The 20,877-nt window shown below is 35.1% G+C and overlaps 1 protein-coding gene across 1 annotated transcript in view; it reads right to left on the reverse strand.

Moving 5' to 3' along the window:
• The window catches only part of Plod2 (procollagen-lysine,2-oxoglutarate 5-dioxygenase 2), an 80,752-nt gene that overhangs the window by 14,932 nt on the left and 44,943 nt on the right, over window positions 1–20,877 (reverse strand). Inside the window, exons 4-10 of the mRNA XM_026385011.2 lie at window positions 17,801–17,964; window positions 15,102–15,214; window positions 12,542–12,605; window positions 11,210–11,307; window positions 5,444–5,545; window positions 1,787–1,912; window positions 130–251 (exon numbers count right to left, since the gene is read on the reverse strand). Coding sequence (XP_026240796.2) covers window positions 130–251; window positions 1,787–1,912; window positions 5,444–5,545; window positions 11,210–11,307; window positions 12,542–12,605; window positions 15,102–15,214; window positions 17,801–17,964 — 789 coding nt within the window. The remainder of the gene's footprint in view (window positions 1–129; window positions 252–1,786; window positions 1,913–5,443; window positions 5,546–11,209; window positions 11,308–12,541; window positions 12,606–15,101; window positions 15,215–17,800; window positions 17,965–20,877) is intronic.

Here is a 20,877-nt window from a genome sequence, read left to right on the forward strand (position 1 = left end):
TCCGTAGCACATGCACAAATATCTGACACTCCCATGGTTAGAAAATTAATTTGGAGAAACAATTGATTTTTCTTAAAGTTTCTTTAGTAAAATAATTTTACTTTTTAACGTAAATGTAATAAGACATACATTCCCATGTTTCTGGCTTCAGCTTGACTTAGATTTTCTTCTGGTCCTACTATTTTTATAGTGCTGATTTCATGTTTTGCTTTATCAAAAAACATTTTGATATCCTTTTCATGGTAAACTTCCTGTAACATATTTTAAAAATGAAAAATTAGAAAATAAGACAAGAAGATGGCTGAACTATGCATATGTAGAGAATGCTTCCAGAGTCATATATTCTAATAACTCACAATTCAGTTGCACAAGTTGATAACCATATTAAATATGCTATACTTCCTTATCTCCTAAATATCATATGAAGAATCTAAAATATTTATATATCAATATTCTCAAAGAAGAAGATACTTAAAAGTTAAGTGTCTACTCCCAGACAAGTCCTTACATAAATATTTAAATTCCCACACTGCATAAATACCTTAATCTTGTGTAATAAAAAATGTTTTTAACTCAAGAAGGAAAAAATAGCTTGCAGCCAGAAAATCGTAGATGTGTGCTCTAAAATATTCAGAAATGTCATTTAAATCTAATGATATTAATCTATCACATAATTACATTTTATAAAATAAAATGTTATAATATTCTTTGAAGCAGAGATAATAATTGTCTTGGCAAAACCTTATTGAAAATATAAATAATGGGAAAACCACTAATTTAGAAGTTATTTATTTAGTGTGACACAAACATGCTAAAATTTGGATAAGAATATCTATATCCCTACAAAATTTTATTTTGTGGAAAGCTGATACTTTTCACAGCTTGTTAAAATAACACTTATCACATAAAATCTACAATGTTCATCTTAAATAAAAGATTAAAAACTCCTGCCATCAAGGACTTTAAAGGCCCTATGAAAGCAGAGAAAATATACCAATACCTAAAAATAAAACATTTTCATGTAAGAACATACATTATAACACACGTCACAAGCAAATATTCAATCTTGCACACTTTTAAACTCATTGAAGCTGGCTTTCTGACAATTCAAAAATTTCTCTGGAAAAAATAAATGGATGGCTGACATGTAAATTGGGAAGAAAGACCAACAATAAACAAAAAGCATTATGATAGAGAGGGAAATGGATTACTTCACAGCTATTGAGTTTTTCTACACGATGTTCAATACTGACTTTTAACAGGAAGGAGATAAATACATGGGACAATAACTGACAAAAATGTCTTTAAGCTTAGATTATATGTGGGAGGTATTTGGGAGGCTCTGGATATTTTTGAAGGAAATGACAATATCAACATCCCTTGGGAAAGAGCAGGCCATTGTGAGATTAATCAAAACCATACTCTATGTAGAATCTGTTTTGAGTTCTGATGTTAGGTAGTATCCCATGTTAAAAGTTAATTCTATAAAAGCAAGCATCAGAATTAATCAAAATGCAAAGCAACATAAGGCCTTCTGACATATTCTTCATTATATATTAAGCTCAGCCACACAAAAATGGAATAACAATCAGCCATTTTTTCAAACATTGGCAGTTTTCTGTAGCTCAATACTTTAAAATCCTTAGGTCCTAAAGAGAGAGAGCAGTAACTACTGGGGTGGGGGGAGGAATTCCAATTTATTTAGAGCAATAAATTTTGTTAGACACACATAACAAATACTTCCCAAATAATTTTAAAATAAAATATCTATTGATCAAATACTTACTTTGTTATGAATGAAGAGTTTAAGTGCCTCTTTTGGGTAATCCAGTGTCAACAGTGTGTCCAGAAATCGAGGTAGGAAAGGGGTTGGTTGCTCAATAAAGACACCTATTGTTACATTTGGATAGACCTTTGTTTTACAGCAAACAAAAACAAATAGTTATTAATGTGGTTTTATTTTAAACTTTATTAAAATCTTATTCAGTAACACAGAAAAAAATACTAGAATCTCAGTTCAAGATAATGTGCTAACTTTGAACTGCCCCGGGGGCTGGTGTTGTGGCTCAGTGGTAGAGCACTTGCCTTACACATGTGAGGCACTGGGATGATCTTCAGCACCACATATAAATAAATAAAGGTATTGTGTCCATCTACAACTAAAAGAACTATAAATAAAAATAAATTAATTGCCTTATGGTAGTTCTCTCTTACTGGGGAAAAGGTCTCTGTCAAAATGATTTATCTGAAGCACACATGCAGTATTTAAAGAGGAGACTATCCTATCTGCTGCACACATACAATTATGGATACAGTCTACTCTTCTGGTCAGTGATGGCCCTTCAAGAAACTTCTTCAGATCTGAAGCTATTTTGACTCTGCATCTAAGCAGCCAGAACAAAACAGAACAAAACGGGATTGCATTTTCCGTTTTGTTCACATGGCTCAAAATCAGGCATTTAATCTGTAGCTCAAATAAATCAATCATGGAGGGCTTTATTTCTAACCTCGAATGTTCCCTTTTGTTTCATTCCACTAACAGGTTTTTACATTCTTTCATTGTTATATTAAATATGAGGAAAGCTATTTTTCTTTCATTAGTATATTTTATCTTAATGCATTCTATTTTAAACATTTTCTTAGATCCTCTTTAGGTATGTTTTAGTATACTGTTTATCCTTCATTCACCATATGAAAATTTCTGAAGTACCTATTGTATATGTTAGTATTTGTGATGGGCAACATTTAGCAAAAGGAACAAAAGTTCCTGGTTTGAAAAACTTACATCTAGATGGGGAAAGAGGAACCCAGTCAATCACCATGTACAGGTGCTAATACCAGAATGGTACCAAGGCTTCTTTATAACATCTTTTAAAAACTATGTCTTAAAGTTGGAAGTTAAGCATTACAGGATTTTTATTATTTTCTCCTGTCTTGGGGATTGAGCCTAGGGACTCAGGGATGCTAGGTAAATGCTCTAGAACTGACTTACTTACCCAGCCTAAAGAATACAGATTTTCTTTTAATACCATATGTGGTGTGTCCTTATATGCATGTCTGTATTATAACAATATTTGCTGGCACAGAAGTACCTTGTACACTTTAGATTTCTTTTGTCTATTAACTTGTTAACTCATCAAACCTTTAATCCAGTGATTTATCAACACACCAAGATATTTATTATTAAATGAATAAATACAGAAAAACTAAAAACATCTACCCTCTAAGAGTTCTCTATAGAATGAGGGGAATAAGTAAAATGTAGATCTCAACCCTCTCATCAAAAATAGATCATACCTCTCTCATGCATTTTGTTCAATTTCATAACGGCCTTCGAGGTTATTTATTATCCCAAATTTACACGAGGAAAATGGGACTTGGAAAAGTTAAATATTCAGAATACATAAATTAGTAAAGAGCTGAGCTTCTACACATTACAGCTCAATTAATCTGTTTATTTTTATATAATAATGATGACAATAGTTCAGTTTATTAAAATTATATAAAATGTACACTTAAAATGTTATTTTATATATTTCTCATATAGATGCATCATATATGTGTGTAAAATTTCATTTAACCTTCTTACCAACCCTCTGGGATGACCACAATTACTTTTACATACAAAGAAATTGCCCGTGGCTCGTACTTAAAATTATGCTACACTTGGGATCTTAGCTTCCCACACACAATTTTAATTTGTATACACTACTGCATAATACTACACATAAAATGCACAGATTTTTTTGTTTTGCATTTAGAAATAGTTTTTCTTTCTAGTATATTTAAACAGGCTATCAGACACAATAGCATAAGAATCAAGTGACCTACTTCTACATGAAAAAAAAATTAAAAATAAAAATATTAATATAAATGTTTTCTGTCTTTGCACCAGAAACTGTATACAAAAGGAAACAAAACAGATAAAAAGCATTAATTCTTCCTCCAAAGAACATTACTTTCTGCAAAATAGATCAAGACAAATTTTTAAACATCTTCATGATGCAGCCTCATTCAGAAATATCCTGGCAGTCTTTCCAGATAGGAAACATTCAGTTTGTGATTTGAAAGACTGGCCAAAAAGTTTTATTTTCAAGTAAAACAGGGTTTTTATTCAGAAGCTCCTAAATGTAGACAAGTTAGTCTTTATCCTCCCTTCAGACGGTGAATTAAATAGAAATTATTTAATTCAGAAGCCTGAGTACATTAAACTGAAAATATTCTATGTTTGCACAGACATGAAGTATCAGAAGTATATTCCAGGGAGTTTTCTATTGGCTTATATTGCTTTTACTTAGTGGGCATGCTGGAGATGGTCAATAAACCTAGGTTGAATGAAGGGGAAAATTAGCCTTAATGGTAAAATCACTCTGTAGAATCCAATTGTTCATGTTCATAATATTCTTCCAAGTTACTAGAGCAATTTTGTGAAAGAATAATGTTAGTACAGGATGTTCTAAAATTGCTCTGTCAAATGATGGAACAAGGGATAAAAATGTGTTATGGTCAAATAATAAAATTTTTCCAATTGCTTGGATATAAGCAATAAATTATAGCTACAATTCACTGTGAAATATCCATAAGTAACACCAAGCTTGGTGTATAGTATGACATCCAGGTAAAACTGTGCATGATATTCGGGGCATGGTGGCACACGCCTACAATCCCAGAGCTCAGGAGGCTGAGGTAGGAGGGCAGCAAGTTCAAGGACAGCATCAGCAACTAAGCAAGGCCCTCAGAAACTTAGTGAGGGCCTGTCTTAAAATAAAAAAACAAAAAGGTCTGGGGTGTGGCTCAGCGGTAAAATGCCTCTGTGTTCAATCCTCAGTACCAAACAACCAAAACAAAAGACAAACACAAAAACTATGAAGCATCAATAGCACAGAGCCTAGAGCTCCATTACCTAAATTCAAATCCATGCTTCATATTTGTCCCTAAGCAAGTTACTTGTTACCTTTATGTACTTCAATTTTCTCATCTGTAAAAATGAATCACTAGTACTACTTTAGGCATTTACGGTGTTTAAATGAGTTAGTTTGTAAAATACCTAGAACAGTCCTTAGTTAGAGAATCATGTTATTTTTGACATAATCAAATCTAAAACTCATGCACAGATAAAAATTAATCAATAAAAATTCCAAAGCCGTGTAACTTTGACCATACCAACAAACTAAAATAACACAAGAGCAACCAATCATTAGTTTAGGTATTAAAAATCAAGTCCCTTTTGCTGAGTTCAGCTATTACCTGACTTTGTCTTCAAAAACAGTTCGGGAACACTAATCAAGCAATTTTCTGAATCACTGTGGCTTAACATTATAAGCCCATTACCTACTATACAATCAAAACTACATAATAATTTGCCTTTTTTTCCCTATAAATCACTGCATTTTCGCACAATGCACTTTTTATTACTCCTTTTCACACAGTCCATTCTACTTACGTCAACTGCAGATAAGTCAATTGTATCAAATTCACAATGAGTGCAGCCACTCTCCTGTGTCCATGAATTAGGCACATAGTTTCCAAAATAATTCAGGAGAATCTAGTAAAAGATAGGAAATGAGATGAAAAAAGGTAAGTCTTACCCATCAAAGTGCTTTCATTCTATAGTCATCTAACTTCAAAGAGTGTTTTCTGCACTAGGTAGATGCCTTTAGTTACTCTACCAATATTTATCACTTAGCGTGCACAATAAACAATAATTTTGTCAGACTGAACCATTAGGCAGGGCAGGCTATGTCTAGAAATGTCAAGACATGGTATAAATCATGAAGGTCGTTTTAGTTCATTTAAGGAACGATAATGGAAAAGATAAAATAAAAATATGTCAAACAATGAAATATGGCTTTAAATAACAAATTAAACTTATTAGCAAAAACACAATGAGTCATGTGAATGGTGAGTTAGTAAAAAGGTAAATATGTTTAAAGAGCTAGCACAGAAACCCATTCATAGGGGCAAAGGGACCTCTTACCAGACTTCTGGGCACTGTTTCAGAAAAAGATTAAAACAGATCATATCAACATGTACAATCAGAAAAATGTGAAATTATACCCCATCTATGTATGATATATCAAAGTCCATAAATGCATTCTACTGTCATGTATAACTAATTAAAACAAGTTTAAAAAATTTAAAAATAGATCCTATCAACAAATCCCATCAACAATAAAGTAAGGCACTGGAAAACAAATTACCAAGCAGGAAATATGTAGTCATGAAATTCACTAATGACATTTCAAGAGTCAGTGTGGTCATTCTACTGTGTTTCTCTAACAAAAACAGAAAGAAAAGTGTACTGTTGACTGTCAGTGACAAATGGAAACATTAATTTAACTACTCGTGTCCTACAAAATATGATGGTTTGGGAGAAAGACAACAGATTTATGTGAAGATGTGTCCATTATTGAGCATTATTTTCAAAAGAGATTTTAAAAAGCAAGCATGAAATATATAGTTTTATTAAAATATACGGGGACAGAATTTTTTTATGGGAAGGACCCCATATATACTTGGATATACTTAAAATCCCTATCACATATAAAGAATGACACTTTCCCCATCTCAGACACTTCAGAAAAACAAATATTTATGCACACATTATTGATCAGCCTGTTGGAATCCCTATGTGAATATGAAATGATCAATAGTTTTAAGAGATGAGAGCACAAAAAGGCACTGCCTTGAGATTTCTGAATTAAAACTGAATTATATGATGTTGTAACTTGTCCATTCTCTGCTGGGTACTTTAGCTTGTTTCACAGGTAATTAAGATTTCTAGAAGCAGTCCTTTTGAATGGAAACCTCCCTCTTTCGGGTCTCTCGCCACACAGGCTGAGGTTACCCACCATCAATTCAGCCACCCTAATTCACATCTGTTTTCTTCATAAAAACTGCAGACATTTCTGCTGGCAGCTCTGAAGGGGCAGAGAACTGTTTATGCACTTGGGCTGCTCTGGGCACTCCCGGCTACGAGGTGGTAGTATTTTACTGGCTCTTCTTTCACAATACCAAAATATTTCCAGGCATGATGTCATGGTCATTGGCAGAGAGACTTTTCCAGACAAGTTCTTTCCTTTTTTGCTTCTTTGCTTTCTTCTCCTTAAAAAGCCTTGCATTATTCAAGGTCACAGTGGTCCAAGCACTGTGGTTTTTATTCATAAAATTAAGTTCACTATCTTTATTGCACATCAAATTAGTTGCAGAAATGACTTGCTGTCATGTGCAAAGCAGGTGATTTGATCTTGCCCTATTTACCTAATCTGTATGTAAATGTACTACCCACTTCATGATGATTACCTTTAGATGTGTATTATCTGATTTTAGATGGCAAGTCTTAAACATCGTATGGCATCTTACTAACAATATATGAGCTTCAGGGAAAAAAAAATGTAAAGTGTCAAACTAAAGTCATCAATTTGAGAAACATCAATTTATATTTGATGGTACCTAGAAAGGCACAAAACTATTTAGAATAAATACAGAAATGTGTTTCAAATAAAATCTAAATTTAAAAAGCCACAAAATTGTTTAGACACTATTATAAAAAACGAATAAAAACATGAACACTCATGGATAGCCACTGAGAGGGCACAGAAAGCAACTACATCTGAAAATAGCTGGAGTGTAGTAGATTACAGGTGATTTTTAAAATTACTTATAATTTTTAAATTATTTTTTAAAACATCAGATTTAGAGAAAGAAAGAAAAAATTCATTTTTATATACATTGGTACTATCTCATTTATAGAATACATTTTAAATTAAATATGGCTTAAATTATTATTTAGTTCAATATTATGGATCAAACTATTGACACCATAATCATACTTTACTAAAAAGTAAAGCCAATATAAAAATTCAATGAAAAATTCTTTCACCTTTTGTGACAGTGAAATAAAGTTTTCAGTAGCCTGTTTGTACCTGCATTTTATTTTTAACACATTTGTATAAAATAAAATATTGTTTGTCAAAGGCTTATTTATGCAACTTTTTGTCAAGTTTTTATATTATACCAAACATAGTTTTTAAATGAAACCTACTTCATGTTTTGTTGTCAAGTAGAATTATTAGAAAATATACTGGACAGGCTGGGTGTGGGGTGCACCCCTTCAACCCCAGGTACTGGGCAGCTGGGGCAGGAGGACCACTAGTACAGAGCCAGCCTGGAAACTCATCAAAACCCTGTCTCAAAGGAAACAATAGGGAAGGGCTGTGGGTATGACTCCAGGACAGGGCATTTGCCCAGTGTGCACGAGGCCCCAGGTTCTACACCCGGTACCCCAAACTAGATGAGTTGATGACAGAGAAAATACAATAGGATCCCCCACAGAGCTTGAAATGCTGGAAATACTAATTACCCAAACTGAAATTGTTTCCAGAATTCCTAAAACTTCTTGGTCATAGATCTTTCTAAACAATGGAGAAGCACTGTTCCTGTGCTTGTGACAAGCCGCTTTTATACAGCTTTTGACTGGTAGCACCTTTCTGGAAATTTTGAAGGAACTGAGACACACCAAAATCATTGAGCATCAGGTCTTGAGCATAATCACTAAATTCTGAGAACCAAGTTTACTCTTTAAAGACACTTAAATCTGACTAAGATATCACATCCCCAAGAAGGAACAGAACACTCACCATGGGAAAGGGTGGGTTGTAACAGCCCTTTCCTAATGGCCCTGAAGTTACAATGAAGATTCCAACAGACATTACACAGACAGTAAAGGACTCCGTAAACAGAATTTATCCCATTTGTCAAATCTTCTCAAATTTTATGACATTTTTGCCTGGGTGGGGGGAACTTTCTTATCACCCCCAAGAATAATGCTAGGCCATTGAGATGGTATATTGACTCCATCATCCAGTCAAAATCTGCAGAAAGGCTTAATATATGTTACTTGTGGCTGGACCTGGGAGAGACAAAAGTGAATGGCTAATATGATTTCTGTGATTCCTAGGCTAAAGGCCCCATAAGAACAAGAGACAGGAACACTGTTAAATCCCATGTCTGCCCAGTGTCTGGTGTACACTGTGATGAAAGAAGCAGTGTCGGGTGTTTCAGAAGCACACAGCAAGCATGGAGAGCTGAGACCAAGCTGACACCTAATGAATGAACAGGAGGATGTCACAAATAGGGAGTCAGGAGCAGAGGATTCCGGAATAGGTGGGAGAATGGATTTGGTGGCCTCCTAAGCAGGAGAACAAGAAAGGGCCTACTATGACAAGATCAGATATGCTACTCAGACCTACATCCACAAAAGAGCCCTCTGCAGAGAGGGATGTGGTGGGGCTTCTGCTTCAGCAGAATGTTCTAGTTTCAGGTTGTTGGGTTCAGGAGGCATTGTACAACTTGTTGCTCCAGGTTGCCAATGGCCTGAACCAGGGAAGTTACTATGGGCACTGAGAAAATAAGATAAAAACACTATGTGCAAGAATTCGACCAGGGAGCTCCAGGCGTGGGAGCCAACACAAAAACCAGATTCTGATTCTGGTTGACCAGCCCAGATGAAAGGAGGCTTGAGCTCTGAGTATACATGGAATCTACCAATGAGCATTCAGACCAGAGCCCTGGGAGAACAGGAGGGGGAGTGAGGATTGAAAAACTGTCAGCATTAAGAGAGACTTTGCTGACGGGGAGGGAAGCAAAATACTCAAGTACATGTATGGAGCAGGAAAAGGAAAATCTTGGACTGACACCTATGGGCATCGACTAAAGGAGCACAGGGAAAGAATCCACACCCACACACACATATGTGCACGCCCACACTCACACATATGTGCTTGCACTCACACACACTCACACTCACCCATTCATGCACAGGCACACACACACTCACACTCACATGTTGTAAAACTGTCATAATGTACATTAGAAAAAGCGACTAAAGAGGAAAGAACAGGAAATTAGTAGACAGAGCAGAGCATCATGGGAAAGTGCTTCAGGTTGGACCCAAGAGGATCCACATTTTCAGATGCTGACTTCCGGTGGAGAGAGCTCCAGGACTCAATGGCATGCCACAGCAGACCAGGACAGGAGCATTTCCCCTTGTGGTGTGATGGGAACAGGGCAGAGGGGACAGTAGTCATGTGCTTCTAAGAAGTCTAGAGGAGAGGAGAGAAGAAGGAGAGGAAGAAGAGGAGGAGAGAAGAAGCCAGGAGCAGGGTGGAAGGCAGTGTATGTTACGTGGGGTGGGGGGTAGGGGGTTACTTCAACTTGGTTTTCTTTCCCCCATTTATTTGTTTTATTTATAGGAAGGAAAGATTTGAGGGTGATTAAAACTGAGGACTAGAGAACAGAGCTTGGAAAACTTATTATGAAACAGAAAAGAGCGTCCACAGGGAAGACGGCTCCATAGGACAGTGGAATGGACAAAGGGCAGAGGGGAATCGTCAGGTAGAGGAGCAGATCCACACCTTCCATTCTGAGGGAAGAGACGCTTCCTTCAATTTCCAGCCACTTGTGCAGCTGCTGTGGGCATTGGGCCCCTCCCTCCTCTGAAAAGGCAGGCTACACCCCACCTCTCTTTCTGCAAGGCAAATCGACCTGTGGATCTCTTTTCCAGGTATTGTGAGTAAGCTAGGACCTCAGCATGTCCAGCACTACATTTAGTACAGAATTTATATGTTTTTCTCAGAGCAATTGATGTTCCACTTTGGTTGGACACATGCAAACTTTTCATCCATATATTTGGTGGTCAATAACATTTTCAGCAAGCTCAATTATATGTATTTGAAAAAGAAAAGCATGCTAAGTTTCATTAGCCAAATTATATCTGTCATTAACTTTGGTATAAAATGAGTGCAAGAGGAAACTTCCAAGTGACATCTCGATCTTAAGAGTGTTGTTAACTTTAAAAATATTAAATCATGGGAAACAAATGATCCTCAATGGCCTGAGCAACTCCTGATCAGAGGATATGGAATGATGGAGAGATGGAACTCCTCTCGAGCTAGCTCTTCCAGCATTATTAAACAGAACACTTTCATTCAATGTGCTGTAGATAGAATAAAAGGTTGTCACCCTGTTGAGGAGAAACCTTCCATTTAGTTGATTAAATCAGATAATATACTGTATAAAAGACAAAGCCAATCAATTGTTCACATCAAAATACAGTTTTTGATTTTTTTTTTTTTTAAAGATGATGACATACCACATACATCTCCATAGTCCACCTCCTAAAAACTACAGAGCAATCACCGCAACTCACCTTGGTGGGTCCATTTCCATTAATCACTGCTGGTAATGTTTCATAAAATGTATTCTTAACTCTAGTTTTTCTATCTTCAAATTTTAAAACAACTTCATCTGAGTTAAAAAGAGAACAGAGGTTTAGTGACATTCAATGTGTGCGCTTGTGTGTGTTACAAAACTTGCTGTAGATAAGACACACCATATGTTGTGATGCTTAGAAATGGTGCCCACCCCATGTCAGCAGATCCCCACAAAGAAGGAGGATGATGACAGAGATGCACACCCGTTCCAGGGCACCTCACTCCCTCTGACAAAAGGAGCGTGGTGCTAAGCCTTGGGCTGTGCAGAGGAAACAAAGCATTTTCACAGTGCTCCCCCAAATGACCCTTTGATAAGAAAGGGAGCAGCCCATTCATCTGCAGAACGGGCCCCATGCCTACTTTGCAGGGTTACTGCAAAGAAACGATAAAGTGTGTGGAAACTAGAAAGCTTCCTGCCTTAAGTAAGGTTTTCACTGGCCAGCATTGGTAGTTTTTTCCAGTTTTTGAAAAATCAGATTTCATACAATCATCCAGACAGACACAAGAAACAGAGGAAGGGAAGCTAGGTTTTGGTTTCAGGTTCCTTTTGTGTTTCAGATTCCCATCTCCTGAGAATGCCAAACTCAGGCTTTCCATTCCCAGAATCGTTTTACAGTATGAACTGTACTGAATTACAATCTATTTTTAACTTTTTAAAGTATGAATGAATCAATGAATTGAGATACTTTGATTTTCAAAGGTATTCATTAATTATTTTAATGTGTTAATGTATTTTTATCAAGACATATCTCCAGGTAAACACACACAGGTAGATTTGCATGAGCAAGTGTGTACATGGGTACTTACACACACACATACACACACACACACACACACACACACACACACACACACACTCTTCCACAGCCTAGTTATACAGGTCTCACTGGTTACCCAGCAGCTGAGTCCAAAGGAGCTACTCTAATACTTCCAAGTAGTTCACAGTACAAAGAATTTAAACTGAAAAATGTGTGATAATGAGGTGTAATTAATTCATAAATATATTTGCAATTCCCAGAGGGTAAGAGATTAAATTTCAAGTTATCTAGGACCAGAGGCTTACATTTTCACACTAGTTTTAGGAAATGATTTCAATGGAATGTTTCGAACTTTATCCAGCTAAGTTCAAATTAAATATTTTTTGAAGGTTGTAATATGTACACCGCAGACCTTAGTCCCCACCCCAAAATGGATATCACAAAGGGAAGGCAGTTCAAAACACAGATGTCTGTTTTCAGACGCAGGGATCCAGCATTTAGAAAGCATACCTACGGCTCCATTTAAGGTCTGGAAAATTCTGCACTTATGATCCAACGTGATGTTAATAGCTTCCTAAAAATTAAGAATAGAAATATTATTGAAAATCACAAGAAAAACAGCAAATACCACTCTCATGTTAGTATAGTTTGCTCTTTGGGGAATTTATGTCTTAAAATGCTCATGCTGACTGTCTAATGAAAATGTTGAAATGACTGAACCATTTAGCTGAGACAGAGAGCACTAAGTGCAAATCACTGGTATACAGTTTTAAATCAAATTCGTTTCCCAATGACAACACCACAAATACATAATTCCAGAAATGTTAAAAAATTATATTCATTACATATATATATATATATATATATATATATAAATTATGAAACATTAGCTTGTGTTATGTACATATGGGAAAGCATATTCTTGAATCAGTTTGCATCAAACTGTAATTTAAGTCGATTTCCAGAGTGGCAAAAGCCTACAGAAGATTAACTGTTGTCCCAGTGATCTCCCCAACAGCAGACTCAGAACACAGTGCAGCATTTTGCTTGAAATAAAGAGCAAAATTCCCTTTGTGTGTCATGAGCAGGCTACATAAATATGTTCTGATCATAGAAAAGTATGAGAAAGTATTTTATGGGACTTCTAAAAGGCTACTAGGAGAGTTGATGAAACTGAGATGACCCGTATTTTACTCTTCTGCCTTTTCACTGCCCAGAATATGGATGCGATGGCTGGTGCTCCACTTGGCATTTTGGATAAGGAGGTTACATTGAAAAATCAGAGATAAAGGCTCCCAGTTGAGCAGCAAAGAGCTACCTTGACACCATAAAGGCACCCAGACAGTCTTGTGCTCCCTACCTTTTAATTTTTTTAGTATGACAGAGGGAAAAATATCAACACATAGATAAAACATTTATCTTATTTAGGCCACTGCTAATTTAAATTGTTTTCTTTGTGACAGTTATTCTATTTTTTTTTTTAAGGTACTGAAGATTGAGCCCAAGGGCATTTAACCACTGAGCCACATCCCCAATGCTTTTTATGTTTTATTTAGAGACAGGGTGTCACTAAATTGCTTAGGGCCTCACTCAATTGCTCAGGCTGGCCTTGAACTTGGGATCCTCCTGCCTCAGCTTCCTGAGCTGCTGGGATTATAGGCGTGCCCCACCATGCCCAGTGTGACAATCATTTTTACTAAAAAAGGGCATAAGACTCGGTCTACACCATAGCCTTGTGGATGCTCAGTCCCTAACCTCTCTGGGACTTCACTTTTATCTCTTTTATTCAAGGTTCCATAGTCTCAAAAATTCTACAGACTGAAATTGGCTATAAAGCTCCCTGGGGTTGCAGCCAAAGGATCACACCAATCAACCATATCTGTGGGGACAACCCACTCTGGACCACCAACCGCTCAACATAGATTAGGGCTCTGTCTTCAGTGTTTCCCCTACACCCTCAATCTCCATGTTTCAAGTCTCGCAGGGAGGTCCCTGTCATTCCTAGTATCACAACTAACTGTAAAATTAAAAACTGTCCTTTAAGTGGTTTTCTTCACATGCCATTTCAAAGCATTAAAAAAAAAGTGTTATTTTACAAATTTAGTCAACTGAGTACATTAAGTCAATATTGCTATTACATGAAATAGAGAACAAATCTTGATTTTGGTATTCAGGAAACCCAAGATCCACTTCCTACAGTTGCTCTGTGGCCTGTTTCTCCCTGGGTGAAGTGTGGATACACAGTCTGGCTTCTCACTGACTGAGGAACAAAGAAGCTCATAGGAATACAAAGAGACCTTTGAAAGGCTAAAAGATTGACAAACAAGAATGTACTATATTTTTTTAACATTACAAAAGTACATTGGCATCCAATAGCTTCAAAGTATCTGTGGCAAAAAAAAAAAAAAGAGTACAGCTAAATATAAAAGAATACACAGTCCTAATTCTTTGTGTCTTAATAAATGACAGCTATCTGAAAATTTTACAAAAGCATTCTCCCAAGAGTCTCTGGAACTTTATTACTGCCTCTTTAAATCTCCAGCCTCAGAAGCTGTAATGACATAATTCACTTTGCTACTGAGAGGCAGCCAGGGACTTGGTAGGCCCCCAGTGGAGGGGCAGCTGTAATGCTGAGAGAGGCCTCCCTTTTGTTTCTTTTATCAGGTTGTTTCAATATGTGTTTCAATAAACTACGCAGAAAAGCAAAAGTTTGTATTTTCACTTTTCTTCTCGGTGACCCACCCACGTTGGACAAGGTTGCTGACTTGGCCTCAAAGGGGAGGCAAAAGGACAGCTTAGCTGGTACTTTTCCAGGTGGGAGGACCCAGGCTCAGGCACTAGTTGTTTGCTTCCTTGACTTTGTTTTTAAAATACGTAATTGGCAAGAACGTGTTGCAATTCAGTTTTCCAATTGCCATTCTGTCCATAAAAGTCCCTTGTTTCTGACCACTCCATATTAACAAGGCAACCAAAGCAACAGGATGTAATGAACAATAAAATGCAATAGACACAGCAACCAAAACAATAAAAAAGGAATCAGGAAGAAAGGAATGGGTGGACTATTAGTTACCCTGTTCAGTGGATCAATGTATATTTTTGTGTAAAAGAGCTGATCATCGTCATTATCCTGAAGATTCCACTGTTGAACTATACGGTTGACGGATGGAGCATAGCCAATAAATCCTGCAACAGAGCAGAAACGGAGAATGGAGAACTGCAAGCCCAAAACCTATGCTGTGTTAATACCACTGAACAGCTGCAAAGAACTGAAGCCCTGAGGTTTAACCTTAGGATGGAGGTTCACAGATCACCACAAAACAAACAGGAGTTCCTGAGTGTCCTTTGCTTATACATCAGTGACAAAAGCCAAGTTCCTGACCAGTTACAGAACAGAAAATCATCAGACGCTTTATAAATAATCACATTCCCCATATTCATTGACACAAAAGGGGAACTAACTTTTTCCAGTGCTACTAAGGGAAAATGACAAAACTAGGAATAGAACGAGACGGAAAAATTTTCTCTGTGACCTTCCAAAATGCTCTTCTTAGAGCCCCTGCAGAGGACCCACTGTTTCTGAAAGAAGAAAGTCTCCAAGACAGTGGTTTTAATGTCCGTACCAGGGATGCTAATGCAATCAAAGGAATGTGGGACTTGTCACTGATTGCAAAAATCCCAAAGAAATTTTATATCTAGGACTTTGGGGTAATTTTTCCATTACTTGACTGACTCATTACTGTGCCTGCTAAAACATTTTCTGGCTAGGTTTTTATGTCATAGTCTGGAAAAAAGGAAGTCTAAAATTGGATTGTTCCCCTTGGCCCTTGAGCATGAGCATTAACTACTCCAATAACATTTGTCTGAAAAAGCCATAGACAACAGGATCAGCTTTCCCATTTGATCCACCCCTGAATTTCAGAATTGCAGCCAAGTTGCTGTGTTTTATTGACACACAATACTTTTTAAAAGGGACCGGTGCTACTCCTCTGAATCGAAAGGAGATGTAATTTTTATTATTAAAATTAAAATTCTCTCACAGGAATAAAGGAATTCAAAGAAATAGGTTCAGGAATATTACAGTTACCTAGAGAAGAAAAGGCAAAATGAAAAAGTGGCAAAACCACCACGGGTTTCTCATTTTTTGTTATTCCTGCCAAATGAAAAAATTCTAAACTTTTTAGAATAGATAATGTGTGTTTTAATTTCTACAAGTTTGTGGAGAGAAGTATACCAAATAGGGACACATAACATTTTCCAATGGTTTATATGGCTGATTTTGAAACATCATGTTTCCTTATTATTTTTACAAAGTGGAATATCCTCAAATAAAAAGAAATAATATATATTTTCATAATATGTGATATATACCTTATATGATTATATTTTATTATTAAAACTACTTTTATTAGAGGAGGAATTATTATTTAAAAGAGGAGGAATTCCATCAAAATAGAAGATCAATGGAGTAGAGAAAGGGAATTGAGAAGAAGGAAGGGCAGGTGGGACAAGGAAAGACAAGGGCATGACCTAACTTTTTCATGTACATACATGAATATAACAAAGAGAATCTCACGATTATGTATACCTATAAGGCACAGGTTAAAAAAAAACTATTAAAAATCTTATAAAAATAATTGACACATCTACAAATATATCGCATATCCCTTAAATAACTCTCAATATATCACCCACGAAATGAGACAAACTTATTTAACATATTTATATTTTCTATCATCTAATAATTTTGACTACAAAAAGCTTAAGGCTGATTCTTTGGTATCCTTTAACAATCATTTTGTCACTTAAAAACTATGTCAGCAACACATATGCAAATCACCCAAAAAGTTCCCTTTTCTCAATATGGCTTGCAATTCACATCCAACTGAACTCTCCAAGAAGTCCTTGGTCCTATTTGGTATGTCTTCTGCCCATATATTTATATTAAACTCCATCTAAGAGAAACATATTTTAAAGTCAACATTATCTGAGGTCAATTTATTTTTATTTGTTAAGGGAGGGTGTGATAATGTGTGTTTTAATTCATGGTGGCATAGATAATACAACACTCTGAGTATACCCAGATGTTCAATGAAGAATCACATTATTACTGATTATAGGACAAATTACTTATTTACTCCGATATATTTCAAAAATAATCAAATTAAACAATTCCCACTTTTAAAAGCTACATGATTATAGATTGAAAATGAACCTTTTCCCAAGAAAGGAAACTTACTAAACCTATTATACTAGAGCAAGAAAATTCTCAGTAAAATTAGAATCAGATTTGGATCTCTGTTGTTTTTTTTTTTTTTTTTTTTTTTTCCTGAACAACCAAATGTCTTTAGGGAAAGTTCCTCAACTCATTAAGTTCCAAGTTGTTAATTCTGCAAACAAAATAACCATTCAAAAATTATTTCAAAGTTCCCGTAGTGGTATATTTGTGGCTCAATTAAGTTTGTATAGGTGTTTCACATTTGCAATGATGGAAAAAAAATGGATTAAATTTGGACATAAGTTTCCTCACTTATGCAGAAATTGTAACATCTACACTGCCTAATATTGTCAAGTGTATCAAATATCATAATCTATGGGAAAAGCCTTTGTCAAGTCTAAAATGCTGAGGATTTTACACTGATATTTTTATAACAGTCATAAGATGACAGTTATTTAAAACTTCATGTCTACATATTTTTTTTAAATGATGATACATCAGTACCTAAAATTTATTCAGATTGGCATTAAACATTTTCCCCAGGTGTCACCCACCTCCAGCATTCAGGTAGCGCTTCCCAAAGTGCACCACAGGATACTTGTCTGCCAGTCTCTTATCTGGCCAGAGAATTCCATCTGCTGCAAAGACTACTTTGTGGTTTGTCTTTTGAAACTTTTTTAGAACTTCTTCTGGACCACCAGCAAATACAACATCGAAGCTATTCAATGAAAGAAAAAATGAGTTTTAAAATACATATGCTGAAATTTAGGTATATAAACACCAAGAAAAGGTCCTTAATAAAAATCAGGATTTAGAATCCAACACAAGATTAATTAACCAGCTATTTACAGAGCACATCAAAAAATTTCCCCAGACTTAAACTACATGGATTGTATTGAATTTTAATATTTACTATATATTAGCCAAATAGAATTTCAAATAAAAGACAGTTTTTGCAGTGATAATCTTGATATTATTTAATAATCACCACCAAAATAAAAAGCTCTAAAATGGTATTGAAATGTTAGAAATTATTACATGTTGTCTAATAATACAGACATAATCTTTTAACAACGTTGCTACTTTAACTACCTAATATTTCAATTCAATTTGTACTAATCTACTATCATTTATGAATAAATATCATGAATATACACTTAATATTTCAGTTATTATATATACTGCAATCTTAAAAAAATTGTTCTGACCAGCATATTTTTTACAGCTCAATAAATTTGAAAAAATGTGGTAATTGATAATATAATTTAACTTTTATTTATGAATGGATTTATTTCTCATCATTTATTCAAAGAATCACAATGATCAATGTAAAAGCCATTGTCTAAAATATTTCTGCTCTGTGGTATGTTCCCTATTCACTACAACCTCAAAACCTTTGCATTTTTTTAATATCAGTGTATCACAAGGCCACACATTTTCAAAGATTATAATTTAATGACTTATCCCAGGTGGCAAGCAATCCAAGGGAACAAATGCTCCCAAATCCAGCTCAAGGTCTTCCTCAGAGTCAATATTCCAGATGGATTCATTCTCAAGGAGCTAGCTAATATGCTTGGCTAATAGTTAGGCATGACATAATACCTTAGTAAATTATAACATTACATATGAATAATTCTATCAAAATAAAACACACTATTGTTTATCTCTTGGATAAAAAAAATTAAACACATTAGTGGGGAGTATTGGAAATTTTTACTTATTATTTAAACTTGTAGCAGAGATGCCAAATGACCTCCGTTATACATTCTCAGGCCCGTGTTTTAATAGTGGAATCTACCAAATGTAAGACATATGGCCATCCTGCTTAGAAGCTATGGTGAAGCTCCATGTGGCCTCATGACCTATTCAGTTCAAGGGAATACAGGTAGAACTTGGATAGACAGTCTCAGGTCCTATGTTTTAAAAAGGAAGTTGCTTGCTTCAACTTGCTGCCCTCCCCTCTTTGTGAAGAGCCAGAGTTCATAAGTGAAAAAAATACCCTGACCTATACACCCTCACTATATATTCAATTCTCACTCTAGGAAAAAAAAAAAAGAAAAAGAAAAATAGAAAAAGCAAGAAAGGGAGTTAAAAATGTAGAGAATATACAACTAAATTTTGTTGTTTTGTTGCTTCATTTATGCAATATTTAAAATAATAACAGCATTGGGATCAGAGGTACAGATTATTTCTTTTTTATTTCAAACTATTCTGGAGGAATAAAATTTATCATTTGTTTTTACTTTAGCTATGAAAATCATCATTTCAAAATTAAAATATCTACATATGAGTATGTAGAAACAGATAGATATACACACATACACATTGGTACATACTTTTTTTTTTCCTTCCAGGATCAAGAGGCAAGAAAGTACATATTAAACAGCCTTATCACAACATCACTCACAGCACACAGTTTGAAGTCTGCGAGTTGAGTTTCTAAAGCCAGTGCTACCACTTGCTCTAAGAGTAACAGTGAATAACTTATTGAACCTCCCTATGACTTAGTTCCTTTATTTATAAAATGGAGCAGAAGTAGTATCGATCTCATCAATCACTTGTAAAAAGAGATTAAAAACTAACAACAAACCCTGGATGTTGTAAGCATCAATGTTATCCAAAACTAAGACCATTATTAACTAAAAAAGAAGGCTCCTATCACAGGAGAGGCAGAGGATACCTAATTTTTAAGTTTATGCCACTCTGAAAGTTAAAATAATTTAATTTTTACCCAGAGGCAGGTATTTTTTAAAATATAAAGTTGTTCTGATTGAAACCTCAAAATAAGTATTCCATTCCCGTTTATCAAAAAAACAATAATAACAACTGAATTAATTTGACTTTAAAAAGAAAATAACAAATTTCTTCTCTTTTTCTTCTAAGCACAATGGATTTCTTCAGTTCTGTGTTTGTAAATACAGGTACTTTCCTCCAAACTACTAGCTGTTGATAATTCTTTTAAATATTGAATATTAAGACATAACAGTAGTTTTTATTTTGGCTGTGAGTGCTGTCTCTCTGAGATAGACACTGCTATAGACCTCCAAAGAATAGAGGAACCCAATCTATTTTTTGGAAATGAGGTGGAGCAGGTATGCTTAGAGAATCTTATGATCAAAGGCTTACACCAGATTAATTCAGAAAATTTTCAGGTAGCATCACTTATTTAAGCACTATAAATGCAATTTTGGAAAGTGAATACTAAATCTTTGAAATCCCAGTAAACAGTACAGACCTATACACACTGTATGGCAACTATAAAGGTCAACATTCTGTCATGGAGGAGTTGTGGCAATTTTCACATGAATAATTAATTCATAAGCATGAATTAATTTAAAACATGCAATTATTTTAAAGAAAACAGTGAAGGGAAAATTATTTTCATATAATTCAAGTAAATTTTGATTGTATAAAAATATAAAGTTGTTGAAATTTTTCCCCTTTCAATCTAGTAGCACTGTTCCTTTGTGTTTGAGTACTTTAGAAACATTTTTTTTTTTTTTTGGAATCTATTTAAAACTTCTCAAAGGGCAAGAAAGTTTTTCTACTTAAAATCATTTTGGCCACAAAAACTCAAATTTTGTTTTCAACAAAGAATGCACAAAGATCATAAAAATAATTCTCATAGGAA

The sequence above is a fragment of the Urocitellus parryii genome, chromosome 2 (genome assembly GCF_045843805.1).
Source record: "Urocitellus parryii isolate mUroPar1 chromosome 2, mUroPar1.hap1, whole genome shotgun sequence".
Taxonomy (NCBI): domain Eukaryota; kingdom Metazoa; phylum Chordata; class Mammalia; order Rodentia; family Sciuridae; genus Urocitellus; species Urocitellus parryii.